Raw genomic sequence first — 14972 nt, forward strand, 5'->3', positions numbered from 1 at the left:
TTCTGGTGCTATGACAAAATAGCTACCTTTATCTCTTCTGTCCACAGCACACTGTTCCAAACATCCTGATCCTCGCGTAGGTGTTTATCGGCAAATTTTATTCTTGGCCTCATGTTCTTTCTGGACAGCAAAGGTTTCTTCCGGGCACACTCCCATGTAGATCTAATTTGTGCAGCTTCTGCCTAATGGTAATTTGACGGACTCCGGCATTCATGACAGGGAGAGCTGTATGTGATAAAAATTCTGAGATTCTTGGAGAATTCTTCCACCATCTTGCATTCTGTTCTCAGGATGAACTTACTCAGACGGTGGCCTGGCTGGGCAAGTTGGCAGTTGTTTGAAATCTTCTTCACTTGTAGTAGATCTTCAAAACATTAGAAAGCCTGATGAACAATCATTTGGCAATCTATAAAAATCCCTAACCCTTCCCAGATCCATAGACTTCTATAATGTTCTTTCTGAAGATCTCAGAGAACGCTTTTCAGCAAGGCTTGATGATACTTCAGCAAGAAAAAGCAAATCAAATGAAATGTTCAAGGCTTCATTAAGACAGGTTTCTCCCAGATCATCTGTAATAATGTTCTAAACATTTTCATTGAATCTGGTGCACCTAAAAAATGTTATTTGTTACTATTCACCCCATTTCATTAAAAATGAGCTAATATTTTATGCAGAATATTTAAGCAACATGTATAAGAATGCCTTATTGAATTTTATGTAAATAGTTCAATTATTTTTGGTTATTGTTAAAAGCAAATATATAAAATTGGTAAAATTAAAACTGCATGTATTTTAATTTTGCTTAACTGAAGTACAACAAATCTACAGTGCTCTGAGGTAGTACAAAATATTTTCAGAAAATTCATTACTGTGTCTAATCTTAAACTGTTTTCATATTCAGCTATTTTATGCAGACTAAGATCTTTGAATGAGTTTCCTATTAGATTTATTTTTCTTAAATAGGACTCTGTGTCCTCTATGATGTAAAGAACATACAGCACAGGCTTCTTTCGTTTAGAATAATAGTTATTTCCTAGCAGTTGTTTGAGAAAAATCTTCTGATATAGCAATATTCAACTAAAATCACTTATGTCATGAGGCAAATAAATAGAAGGAAGCAATCAAGTAAAAGATCTTCTTGAGCAGCTTTAGCCAATGGGCTGCATAGATATGTATGATATAAGGGAACAAAAGAAAACAAGAACCGGGAGGGATATATTATAAAAGAACGTTTGTTAAATATTTACGATTTTGATTTATATCCCACGTTTATTATTTTTACGAATAACTGAAGACAACAAACATATCCAAAACACCTTCTTCCCGTTTCCCCCAAAATAAGTCTCAACTGGAAAATAAGCCCTAGCATGATTTTTCAGGATGCTCGTAATATAAGCCCTACCCCTAAAATAAACCTGTTAAGATTGTCAGCCAGACGGACGCACTTAGTACCATATTTCCCCGAAAATAGGACCTAATCAGAAAATAAGCCCTAATACATATTTTGGAGCATAAAATTAATATTAATTAATTAAAAATTAATTAAGACCCGGTCTTATTTTGGGGAAAATACCAGTACTTTCCCAACAACAACAACAACAACCCTGTGAGGGAGGTTGGACTGAGAGTGTGACTGGCCCAAGGTCACCCAGCTAGCTTTCAGGGCCAAGGCAGGGCTTGCAGTTGCAGTCTCTTGCTTTCTAGCCTGGTGCCTTAACCACTAGACCAACTGGCTCTCTTACATCCCTTAAAAGCAAGGTTAAGACCCATGTTTCACCACTAGCATCACTGTGAAATACTTTTTATTCAAAGACAATTTTACAGTAAGAAAGTTCGGATTCTTCTTCCTAGCGCTATGGCAGGGTCCCCTTGAGAAAGGTCTGATTATATATGCCATTAATATGGCACACCTGGATTAAAGAAACAAACAAAAAACAAAAGTTGCTTAATAAAGGAAGAATGGTCGCTAAATAGCCATCAAGAGTAACTCCATGGTGAGATGGGCAGCAAATAAATTTAATAAAGAGCAATAGCAGATTTATATACTGCTTCACAGAGCTTTACAGCCCACTCTAAGCGGTTTACAGAGTCAGCTTGTTGCCCCCAACAATCTGGGTCCTCATTTTACCAACCTTGGAAGGATGGAAGGCTGAGTCAAGTAGCCTGCAGTACTGCATTCTAACCACTACGCCACCACGGCTCTTCAGAATAAAGTAAACTGAAGTAATGCTAAATGCAGAGTGAATGTATTGCCAATTGATTTTTGTTTCCTAAATGGAGAACTATAAACTTCTCTTTTAAAAATTTCAGCTCTTTTGGCTAAACTAACAAGATCATTGCTCGATGATATTTCTGACATCCAAGAGAGCCAGCCAGCGGGGAGCCACAAGGTCGGTCCTGGGCCTCTTGCTCTTCAACATTTTCATTAAGGATTTCCGTGAACAGGTGGAGGGATTGCTTACTATATTTGCCAACAATAACATAATTGGGATAACTAATGCCTCAAGACAGGGTTGTCAAACTTTTTTTGGCTAGGACCAGATCCTTCCCCTCCTCTACATCTGCAGGCACAGGCACTGGCAGGTCTGCAGGCCAAGGACTGTGGTAGCCATTGGACAGTGCTGAGCCACCAGCAAGGGGGGCTGTTGTCCGGCTACCCCTGGTCAGGATACTCTGGCCCCAGTCCTCGGCCCTACAACCTGGATGCTCAGCTGGGCCTTGGGTCTGACATTCTGCTGCTGCCGCCTGCCCCTCTGCTTGTGGCCCATAAAAACACAGGCGGTAGGCCAGAAATACTAGTCATCAGCGACTAGTAGGCAAATACAACGTTGAGGCAGCTGTATACCCACTTAATTATCATGCCATCATTCTACCCTTAACAAGCCTGCTAAACAGCCTGCCATGGGGGACTTCTCTGATACTTTGCTGAAGTCAGGTTATATTGTATTTGCAGCGCTTCGACCATCAATTCGGTAAAAGATCTGAGAAAGATTGCTGGGGTAATATTTGTTCTTGACAAATCTGTACTGAATTCTGATAACTACGGAATGGTTTCCATGGTCCTTGGATCAACCTATTCTAGAATCTTGACAGGGTATTAATATCAAACTGACTTGAGTTTTAATATATCTTCCTTGTTATCTTTTTGAAGATACTGTAAGGATGTTTGCTCTCCTTCAATGATTTGTCACTTCCCAGTCTTCCTGAATTTCTCCAGGATAATAATACAGGTATCCTCAACTTTCAATCACAATTGACCCTAAAATTTCTACTGGTAAGTGAGACATTTAAGTGAGTTTTGTCCCACTTTTCTTGCCACAGTTGCTAAGTGAATCACTGCAGTCATGTTAGTAACAGCTATTAAGTGAATCTTGTTTCCCCGTTGACTTCGCTTGTCACAAGTTCGCAAAAGGGGATCCCGTGACCCTCGGAAACTACAACTGCCTTAAATATGAACCAGTTGTCACGCATTTGAATTTCGTTCACGTGATTATGGGGATTCTGCAATGGTCCTAAGTGTGAAAAAAGATGTCAATTTTTCATTGCCGTTGTAACTTTGAATGGTCACTAAACAAATCCTTGTAATTCAAGGACTACCTGTACATAATAGTTGATGGACAGAATCTTCAGAACCTTAAGATTCAATTAATTAACCTCAAATTTCAGATCTGCTCCTCCATGTTTCCTGGTGGAAAAATTACTTTCTGAAAATCAGTAATCTCTAGGGAAAAAGTCAGTTTCTATTATCTCTAGTTTTGCCACCAAGCCGTCTGCCTTATTTTGCATTTCTAGCCATCTCTGTATCATTTTATTTAAATTTCTAGAATTAATGGCTTGAAATGGAAAATTAACCTGCACCTTTATAACATTTTGGAATAGTCTAATAACAGGAATTCCCTTCCTCACTGCATTGACAACTTTCATAAGGCTTGTGACTTCCAGCTTCTTCTGACTTCTTGCCACCTACTTCTAGAATAGCCTTTTTTCATGATTAAAACTCTAACGGTCTCAAACTTGACATATCAGGTTTGGATATTAAAAAGATACGGCCAAAGTTAAATTAGTGTGAATTTAATATATTTAAATATTTTTTTTGTTTTTATAAATATTTACTATTAACGTAAACACTTCCTCAAATTAAATTCTCAGTTATCTGACATTCTTTCCACAATTATTCTCTCTCAAACTGTTTTTCTTTCATCCTCTTTGCAGTTTCTCTTCTTCATACAATCAGCTATTTGGTTTCCTTTTCACTCCCTTGTCAAAAACATTCTAAAAAATATGCAGCTTTTATTAGAGAGTGAATTCATTCAAAAAAAAATCCACCAATAACCTTATAAATATCATTGAAAGGTACTTTTAATTAAGTATGAAACCCTTCAGACAGTATGCACACACAGTTTATATTTACATGTGCAACAAAAATCTGCATTCTAATTTTTCCGGCCTATTACTGGCCTATTTTTTCCACAGCAATGCAAAGCTGCTTATTTGACATGTGCACTGGTAGCAGGAGGGAAATAAATACTTTTAAAATTACAGATACTTAGCTAACTGCATCTAAAAGCCACTGTTCGCTTAAACTGATTTTATTGTGTAACACGCTTCAGAATTTGAACTGTACTATACAGAATGTGAAACTGTACTATAAATAAGTGTAAGGTAGAATTCCCCAATTTGAAAATGTTCAAAAGTAGTGTTTTAAATCAGCACACAATTTAATTTAGTGATTTGTTTCTTTAAAGCAGGGGTGTCAAACTCAATTTCACTGAGAGCTGCATCAGTGTTGTGTTTGACCTTGGAGGGTGGGGGGCAGGTATAGCGTGGCCAGCTCAACATTACTTGTGTCGGGGGCACCTGTGGTAGCCCGAGAGCTGTCAGTGGAAACGGGCTCCCGAACTCCGTTTTCAGCTACAACGGCCTCCTGCCAGCGAAAGTGGAGCTTGGGTGGACTGCATTTCTGCTAGCAGAGGCACCGCAGGCCGGTCCTTCGCTGTTTCCAGGGCAGCCCCGCAGGCTAGATCTAAGCACTCCATTGGCTGCATCCGGCCTGTGGGCCTTGAGTTTGATACCCCTGCTTTAAAGGATAAGCATTTCTGTGCCAAATCTTTATAAAGTTTTATTTTTGTTCCCACAATATAGCGGCTCATATTATACATCAGTTCAAAGCGCTACCTCATCTGTTTATTTTCAAGTACTTTTATGCCTTTCCCATAAAAATGAATCCGAGTGGCTTACTATAGCAATACACCAAAAACAACCATTCAAAAATACATATAAATATCTGCAATTAAAGATCATAAAAATCACCATCACACAACCATCACACAACCATCACTGATGCCAACTGATACCCATCCCAAATATATTATAAGGTTTATACATCAATTAAAATTGGTATTATTCTTTTTCTCTATAAAAATCTTTCTGGGGTTTGGTAGCACCTTCACAAACTCCAGTACTGGAAATCTGGTATCACAAAGCTTTGGATTTGTTTTCCAACTATAAAATAATCATTAATGACAAAAACACAAAGTACCAAAGTGACTTACATATACCATCTAATAACTTGGCAAGTTTAAGACTTGTGGACTTCAACTCCCAGAATTCCTGAGCTAACATGACTGGAGGAGGAATTCTAGGAGTTGAAGTCCACAAGTCTTAAAGCTGTCAAATTTGAAGGCCCCGGGTATATAGTCCCCTACTTGAGCAGGGGGTTGGACCTCCAAGGTTCCTTCCAACTCTGTTATTCTATGTTCTATCCAGGAAAGAGAAACACCACACTTTCCTAAGCCTCTTTCCCAATCTGCTCTTACAACAGGAAGTTTTTCTTACCCTCAACTAAAATCTTCCTTCATGTAATTTAAATATTTTACAGCATATCTTGTCCCAAATTACAAAGAACAGGTCTTTGCTTTCTTTGTGTGACAACCCTTAAGATATTTGAAGAGGGTGATTATAATTGCATTATGACTTTTTGTCACAAAGTTAAACATACTCAATTTCCACAAGTTCTTCTTATAAGAGTCCAATTCCCTGAGCATCCACACTTACTGTACTTCACTTTAGGCGGCATCTGAGCTGTGCAGACTAGAACAGAATGCAGCTATTGTTTTATATGGAAACGGTAATGCCAATATTTTATGCAATCTAAATTTGATTTTGCCCCTTGGAACAGGCAACTATTTGCAGGCCCTGCCATTCTTTAAGACAATGTTTGCCTTCCCCCTTCCAAAAAGGGTTTCTCAGACCCCCATCTGTAATTTTAGCGTTCAAGAAGTGCTATCCTGAACTGTAATATTAATTCAAACTGTACACAATATGTAAGGACATGTAGGAAGTTTTTAAAAACTTTCAGCCATGCAACAGATACTTTCTTCTCTGCAGATTGGAAACAGGCCTGATTGTCCATTTAAAAACAATCCCAAAAGTAGCTCATCTTGAATTTAAATTAACTTCCCAAATTAAAAAAGGGAAGGGAATTTTTTTCCATCTGCTCTTCTTGTTAAGCCTGATCAGTTTTATCCCTCCAGCAGAAAAGTCAAAACTGAAAACAGTGTGCAATTTCACAGGAATGCACACAGTACAATAATTTAAGGACTCCTGGCTATCACCTTTTCTTGGATGTTCCAATAACAAACCTTGGAAGAGTTTCCTTTAAAAGCAGATAGTTACTTATAAAACTCTGGATCTTCTAGACAATCTGAATGACCTTCCCACACAATATCATTATTAGATTTTTATCCTACCTTTTTAAAATATATGTTTTGGTCAGCTCAAGGCTGTGACCATTCCTAATATGTCTGTTTTCCCCACAACAATCCTGCGAGGGGGGATTGGGTTGAGAGTGTACGACAGGATCCACAGTTAGTCAGTTTTCATGCCTAAAGAAGGCCTAAATCTCTCAGTCTTCTCATTTCTAGACCAGAATTTTGAATACTACACCAAAGTGGCTCTCCATTTTTAAAAATAGTTTATATTCTTTATTGTTTGTATAAACTTGCCTCCAGAAATTTTGAGCGTTCCATCACTGGAGGTTTTTAAGAAGAGACTAGTCACTTGTCTGAAATAGTATAGTTCTTCTAAGTGAGCAGGGGGCTGGACTAGAAGATCTCGGAGATCCCTTCCAGCTCTATTCTATTCTATTCTAAATGTAATATATGCATATAAAATGCATGTGCATATAAAAGATTTGTATCAAAATATTTTACAATCTTTGTAAGTCAAGTAGCTTCTTTTCCTACCCCAAAACAGTCAAGTCTGATAGAAACAGAGGATCAGGCTATTTGGAGCTATTTGCCCCTAGAAGGATCACCGCCAGACAGGACGTTCTCCCTCATTTACATCGTCCAAATCCATTTAGAAAGTGAGAGGAAATTCCAAATTTACTTTCACATCACTCACCATTTTCATAATATTGGATACAATTGCTTTACTTAAGAGACAACAAAAAGGGGGGAACTACAGGCAGTCCTTAACTTACAGCTATTCGTTTAGTGACCAAAGTTAAAACAGCACTGAAAAAAGTGACATGTTTTTCACACTTGCAACTGTAGCAGCATAGCCAAGGTCATGTCATCAAAATTGAGGCGCTTGGCACTGGCATGTATTGTGACCCACAACATCACCAAGAGCCTGATGCAATTGAATGGGTATCATCATCATCACCACAATTGCAGTGTTCCAGGGTCCTGTGATCACCTTTTCAGACCTTCTTGCAAGCAAAGTCAATCGGGAAGCCAGATTCACTTAACAACCATGTTATTAACTTAATAACTGCAGTGATTCACTTAATTATAACAAGAAAGGCCATAAAATGAGGCATAATTCACAATATAACACATAGCATATAACAATATAATTCACTATATTCTTTGCGATGGAACTTTTGGGCTCAATTGTTTTTGTAACATTAAAAATATTAAAAATATTTGTCTTCTGGTCTACATTTGTTAGACATGTTTTATTTGTATCCTGCCTTTATTATTTTTACAAATAATTCAAGACAACGGATATATCCCACACAAATGGGGGGAGGGGTATTTTCCCTACAACATCCCTGTGAGATGGGTCAGACTCTAAGTTTTAGTCTTCTCAATTGTTTTTGTTTACTTGTAGTCTTCATTTTAGTTTTAAATGTGTACATTTTCATATTTAATATTCTGTAAATTGCCTTGAGTTTGTTAAATGTTAAAAAATCTCATATTTTAAAATTTGTGTGAATGCCAAAGAAAGCAATAAAAATCAACATCAGAGACAGATGCTACAGAGAGAACAGAACACCTAACGTTGGCAAATGAGCAGGGGAAGAGAAAGATAGAGGGACTGCAGGGAAAAATTCATGTCTTAAAAAGTGCTTTTAACGTTATTATTTTGAGTAATTTTCTCACGCTAACAGAAGGAAAAAAAATGTATATCCCTCACATATAAATTTGCTTTCTCCACAGGACCTTGAAGGGAGAAAAGGGGAAATGTTTTGCCATCTAAAAGAGTCCGGTTTTAAAACTATTCCCTAATAAGCCCATCATCTCAGCCAATCAGAGTCAAGATTAACAAAGCAGCTCAAAGAGTGAGTGAAAACAGATAAATGTTTTTATGCTTTGCAACAGCCGGCTACAACAATGCTTGCTGATTTTCTTTAACTATCTTATTTCCAGACCAGCAAAATTCCACTCCACTCTTCAAAGCACCAAAGGCAGGAGGGAGGTGATAAACAGGATCCATTCAAAGAAAATAGTCATCACTTTGTATATAAATTCCTGAAGGATCAAAGCACAGTTGAAGAGTCCAAATGAAAAAGAAGATCTTTATAGATACCTAGAGGTCCTCTGGCACTGTTACATCAAAAATCTCAAAAAGTCTCAGCAAGCACAATAGGTTTTCAACACATTATAATTGTTAACTATTAGATACCTGTTATCCGGCTCACAACTATCCTCTCTTCCCTTCCAGCCTCATCCCAATTTAAACCTACATCAAGCATCCCATATAGTAAGCTGCAGCTATTGCTCTTTGAAAGCTTTTACATCACCTCTGCCTGAATGCTGATGTACACATCTGACTTACCTTGTGACTTGTAAAGACTGAAACTCTATACAAGGGGGAAAAAGAATCTTCCATCTGCACTAAAGACTTTTTTATACTAAGCGTTTATTTTGCATTTCAGACATTTGCTGTATTTCATGGCAACTAGCTAGCCTTGTAATAAATGAAAATACTAAGCACTGTAACTGAATATATCCCCCTAAAATCCTTTTATCATCACCAAACCTGCGCATTTAAAGAAATTAATATTATTATAAAACCCTTCGATGCAATCTCAACCGGAAATTGAAACGTTAGGAATCTTCTAGCTATATCAAACTTTCTTTTGACAAAAGGGATACGGGGGAGGGAGAAATATATAAATATATATAAATATATAAGTGTCTGGAGATGCTGCTAAGAGCCCAGAGATACTGAAAGTATTTGCCCTCACCGGTGTCCCCATCCCTCCTCCAGCTGTCATCCCTTGGGCCCTTCAGAAGCCTCGGTAGGAAAAAGGAGCCGGCGAGATTCCCCGCTTTTCGTTTCCTTCCTCTCGAGGAGGAGGGAATCCAGTTTCCTTCCTCCCACTCTCGCCTTCCAGAGAGCTCAGAAAAGCCTGAACTTTCGGGGGGAAAAAGAGCCAGGAAAGGCGCGCCAGCCGGGAGAAGGAGAAGCCGGGGGGCGCTTCCTCAGCGCTCACTTTCTGGGCAACTCAACCCCAACTCCCCGCGAACCGCCAACGCCAAATGCCGGCCCGTCCGCGTCCCCTTTGATTGCGCCCCTCGCGTTCACACGACCCTAATTGGCGTCCCGCGCAACACGCATCTTCCGAGCGGGCCCCGTCGCGCCGAAAGGAAAGGGAGACCACGGGGGGGGAGCATTAACCGGGGGGGGGGTTGTAACTCTGTCCCTCCACTTCTTCCGCCAAGCCGCCCCCCGTCCCGAGAGACTTTCCCAGCCGGGGCCACTTTCCCGGGGCAAAGCCGGCACTGCTCCCTGGGGTCGAGCGGGAGGCAGGCAGGCAGGCTCGGGCGAGAGGGTCGTCGTCCCTCCCCGCGCGTCTGGGGCAGAAGTTGGGCCCCCCGAGAGTGGGGAGAGCCCAGGCAGAAAGAGGTCCCGAGCTCGCTCCGCTCTCCGCTGGGAGGGGGACGGTCGAAAGGGGCCCCCGTCCTGCCTGGAGGAGACCAGCCGGGCCCTCCGCGGGGAAGGAAGCGGGAGCCCCGCAGCGGGACGAAGGCGGCCGGGGGAGGCGAGGCGGTGGCAGAGGGACCCCACGGGGGTCTTTTCTTCAGGCAGCCCGCGGGGAGGGCGCCCTGCTCAGCCCTCCCTGCCCCTCCGACCCCGCGCTCGCGCCGACACCGCCGCCTCAAAAGGAGGCACCGCGACCCCCCTCCCCGTGGGCCCCGCTGCCCCCCGAAACGGCCCCGGGCGGGGGCGGAGAGCGGCCGCGGAGGGAGGCGGGGGGGGGGCTCCCAACTGCGCCTTTACCTTTAGTTCCGCACTGTCCGCCATTTTGAATCGTGGGGCGCAAGCGCAGTGAACCCCGCCGGGAGACCGCCTTCCCCGCCCCCGCCCCGCGCCCGGCGTTTGAATCCGCGGCGCGCGCGCGGCAGCCATTTTGTCCGTCCCCCTCCGGGCGGGACGCCGCTGCCCGGGACGGGGGAGCTTCCTCGAGGGCCAGGCGGGACGATGGGGGGTGGTCTGCTTCGGGTGGGGTGACGGGTTGGCGAGGCGAAACCCACCATCGCTCACCTGTCCTTTCGGTGGGGAGGGGGGGGATGACGCCCTTTCGCGCCCCGGTTCTTACCGCGGGGGCATTCACTGGAGAGGATGGCAGGTTCCGTGACGTCACGGCAGCTCAGCCAATGGCCGCAGAGGGGTGCTGTGAGCACTCTGGAGACTCTGGGCAACCTGATGGTTAAAGGGCTCGTCTGAATGACTGCAGGGGTACCTCAACGACCCCCCCCGCTCCCCCAAGTATGACAAGCTCTGCATCCGAATGCAGCCTTCTTCTGCCAGGCTTCCCCTCCTAGAAGGAGAACTGCAGGAAACTGGTCCAAGAAGTGGAGAGAAGGACCGGGGGAGACATGATAGCAACGTTCCAGTACTTGAGGGGCTGCCACATTGAGGAGGGGGTTCACCCACAGTATTTTCCAAGGCACCTGAAGGCCAGACAAGGAACAATGGATGGAAACTGAACAAGAGGAGATTCCACCTAGAAATAAGGAGGAATTTCCTGACAGTGAGAACAATCAACCCATGGAACAGAAGTTGCCTTCGGAAGTTGTGGGAGAGTCATCTCTGGAAGCTTCCAAGAAGAGATTGGACTCCCACCTGCCAGAAATGGTGCAGGGTCTCCTGCTTGGGTGATGAGGGGAGGGTTGGACTAGATGACCTACAAGGTCCCTTCCAACTCTGTTAATCTGTTAAAGAAACAGGTTGAGCTGGGTTAGCAGACCTTCTGGGTGGCATCATTTCCCCCACAGCACTGTGGCCAGGAAGAAAAGGAGCAGAGGACTTTCCTTCAGCGTCCCTCAGGGAAATTATTTTAGTCCAGAGCTGTGTCAAATTTTAATTCAATCGTATTGTAGTGTCATTTCCCCATGCAAGTAGGATTTCTGTGTAATTGCAGTGGTGAATTTTAATTCATTTTGGGGGACCAGCATCGGATATCTAAAATGGAAATGGAGACCCTCTCCTTGTTCACCAATTGAACTACCACCATCTTCTGGCCTGCCAAGAACATTGCAAATCAAGCTTCTTCATTCCTTTACCTTTTTAAAAAAAATAAAGTTTGATTTTTTAAAAAATCTCTTGTAGATGTTTCATTACCAAACTAGGTAACATCATCATGGCACTCTTTGTTATTTCTCTGTAAATGTGATAAAATAACTGTAATAGGAACACAGAAGTTTGTCTCATACTACGGTACCTGTAATGTTGGACTCTAGCAGACAGAACATTATTAGGGTCTCCCGGAACTAAACAAATTATGTATACACCTGTAAAATTGAAGAATTGTTTGTGCACCACTTTGTCTAAAGGGGAAATCTGAGACCCAGTTTGGTCTAGTGCTGTGATGACGAACCTATGGCACGCGTGCCACGAGCTGTTGCCCCAGATCAGGTGCACTGTGTATGCTCACGCGTCGCCAGCCAGCTGATCGTTGGGTATCTGCTGCGCAGTGGCGGGGCATGCGGGAGGTCACGCATGCATTGCATTATGAGTGCAGGCATGCATGCGCACACTTTGAGCACACGTGGACGAAAAGGTTACCCATCATTGGTCTAGTGATCTAAGGCAACTTGCTAGACACCAAGAGCCTTGAATTCTACTCCTACCTTAGGTATAAAAGCCAGCTGGGTGACTTTGAGTTAGTCACTCTCCTTCAGCCCAACTAACCTCATAAGGTTGTGGGCAAAATAGGAAGAGGAAAGTATTAATTATGTTTGGCACCTTGACTTATTTATAAAAATAAAAGAGGGATAAAAATAACGATGTTCTCAGAACTAATGTATTTGGGAGCTTGGATACTATGTATGTCCTATGTTAAAATGGTAAGAGATAATATATTTTGTTATTATTTTTCTTAAGTTAGTTTATTGTCATTGCACCTCGTACAACGAAATCAAACACCATCTTCAGTGCACATCATGACCATGACCGTGAAAATAAACACAAGCACACATCCTTCACGCTTCACACATTGAACTGGAAACCCCCGACACCACACCAACACTGCACTATACAGCAGAATTCAGAATACAGCTACTGCCCTGGGATAGAAGCTGTTTTTCAGCCTGTTATAGCACTATATTATAGCGATTCACCTGATAATTTCAGGCTGTTTCATTACTTTGTTGGGAATGAGATGACAGGAACGTCAGGGTGCCAAAAAGGGAACTGATATTGTTAGAGCACTTGTGCTATGATAAAGTATAAATGTGGACCACAGCAAGCAAAACAAAAAAGAGATCTTCAAACCTTACGGATTTGTAATCTGCAAGGAAAACTTTATCAGAAGTTGTTTCTATCAGAAAACAAATTTGAATAATTTGGATGTACAGTGCAACCAGATGATGTGCTAGAAACAGGTGTGGATGGACAGGCGCAAAAAAGTCGAGGCATCTCTGACCACACGGTCAGAGTCCTGCTGTCAGCCTGGCTATCATCCCTTTTCTTTCAAGCTTGCTGCCGGCTGCCATGGAAATGGTTTGGGAGGGAGCAATGGACATTTGGGAGGGGAAGCGTGCAGGAAGTGGAATTGCTGAGAATCGATGGGGAGGCTGGGACTCAGAGAGGCCAACTCGGGTTGTCTAATATCTTCAAGGCCAAACGTCCTGGGAATGGCACGCGGAGGGTGACGCAGACCACCTGGACCAGAGGCATTATGGGATTATTTTTAATTTGTCTTTTTTTGTGCGTGTTTCTTTCAGACCTTTCCTGACTTTTGCTGCATTCACTTTTTTTCTGAGTAAAAAGTATATTTTCTCTGGATCTGTGAAGTCAAGGATTTTCTTTGCTAGGAATTGATTGGAGGCAGCCCTGATCCCTGTCCCTTTTTTTAACATGCATGACTGTATAGCTGCCATCTTGACTTTATTTGCCCCTGTGCCCCAACTAGAAAATATTTTTGTCATTTGCATATTAAACAAATTAATAGAAAGGAAAAAACAACAACGGGTCAGGTGAATGGGGGGCTCAAACAGATTATTAGAATGTTCTTATAAAAGGTATACATTATTACTAAATTCAGGTCAAGTTTTTGAGCATTTGTCATCAAGAGTCAGATCCAACTTGATGGCATCTCATTCATTCACTCTAAAATACCAGGTGACAGTGTGACACTTGACTCCATGCTTTTTATGGTATACATGAGCACCTAAAAATCATGTAACTATTAGCCATTTATATATGATTAGATTGCTGAATAGCGTATTGCTCTAAATCATAACATGGCTTGGTTTTGCGAGTGTGTGAGCTTCAGCGCGTGCACAATTTTTGGCACAGGAGCCCAAAAAGGTTAGCCATCACTGTCCTATAGTCTCAAGAAATTTATTTTTAATTTGCTGGGATATCTAGAAGGCAGGTGGGTAGCCATTGTTTTTTCTGCAGTCCTAATTATCCTCTGAAGTCTGTGTCTGTCCTGTTGGGTTGCAGAGCCAAACCAGACAGTGATAGAGGTGCAGATGACAGACTCAACAATTACAAAAATTACCTAGTTTCTAGGATTGCAACCCACTGAATCAACGGAGGTGTTTAAGACGTTTACCACTTTTTGCAATATGTAAGATTGTGTTGTAGTCTCACAATTTTCAGTTCAAAGTAGCTCTCCTGTGGCTAGCACAATCCTAGGAGATAGATCTGTTTTCATATTTTTAATAAGTGTTGTAGCCAGTTAGACTCTGGGAAATAATACCGTAGCGATGAGCAAATGTGTTTTCTTTCATATTTTTCTTTCTTTCTGTTAAATAAACCTTGGAACATGGATGTCATTTGTATAGTAAATACTAATTACTGTGATGCATTTAATTGTCACAGGTATTATATGTGTTAAATCTTCTTGTGTGGCCTTTCATCTTGACAGCTTAGGCTAGGAGATGACAAGTGAAAAAAGGAACAATTTGACTGAAACCTCCTCTTCCAAAGACTAGAAATATGAGCTTGTAAGAAGGTTCATCTGCCTAAAAAAAAAAACATTGAGATTTTACAGCCCAAAAAAATGCAAGGCAGCTTAAAAAACAAATTGTAAAGAATAAGCTATCTAGTCACTTTTTAATTGCAATCCCATGCAAGCAAAACGTCTCCAAAGGTTTATTAAGGAATTTGACTAGTCACTGACCATAAACCTCTTTGTTTTATTAGGTTACAATGCACTAATCAATCAACGTATGCTAACATTTATAGCCTCTCTTTCCCATCTCTGTTTGGCAATGTTATTAATA

General features: G+C 41.8%; 1 protein-coding gene across 5 annotated transcripts in view; it reads right to left on the minus strand.

Moving 5' to 3' along the window:
- Nucleotides 1-10644, minus strand: part of PIAS1 (protein inhibitor of activated STAT 1) — a 48806-nt gene extending 38162 nt beyond the window's left edge. For 2 of the 5 annotated variants that reach the window (XM_087941855.1, XM_026709391.2), the window contains exon 1: nucleotides 9479-9661. In XM_087941855.1, the coding sequence (XP_087797981.1) occupies nucleotides 9479-9508 (30 nt within the window). In that variant the 5' untranslated portion in view covers nucleotides 9509-9661. Of the gene's footprint in view, nucleotides 1-9478; nucleotides 9662-10515 lie in introns of those variants that run through there. The other 3 variants (XM_026709394.2, XM_026709392.2, XM_087941856.1) reach the window with 3 other exon arrangements.
- Between the last annotated feature and the right edge of the window lie 4328 nt (nucleotides 10645-14972).

The sequence above is a fragment of the Pseudonaja textilis genome, chromosome 13 (assembly GCF_049901715.1).
Source record: "Pseudonaja textilis isolate UNSWEBS1 chromosome 13, rPseTex1.2, whole genome shotgun sequence".
Classification (NCBI taxonomy): domain Eukaryota; kingdom Metazoa; phylum Chordata; class Lepidosauria; order Squamata; family Elapidae; genus Pseudonaja; species Pseudonaja textilis.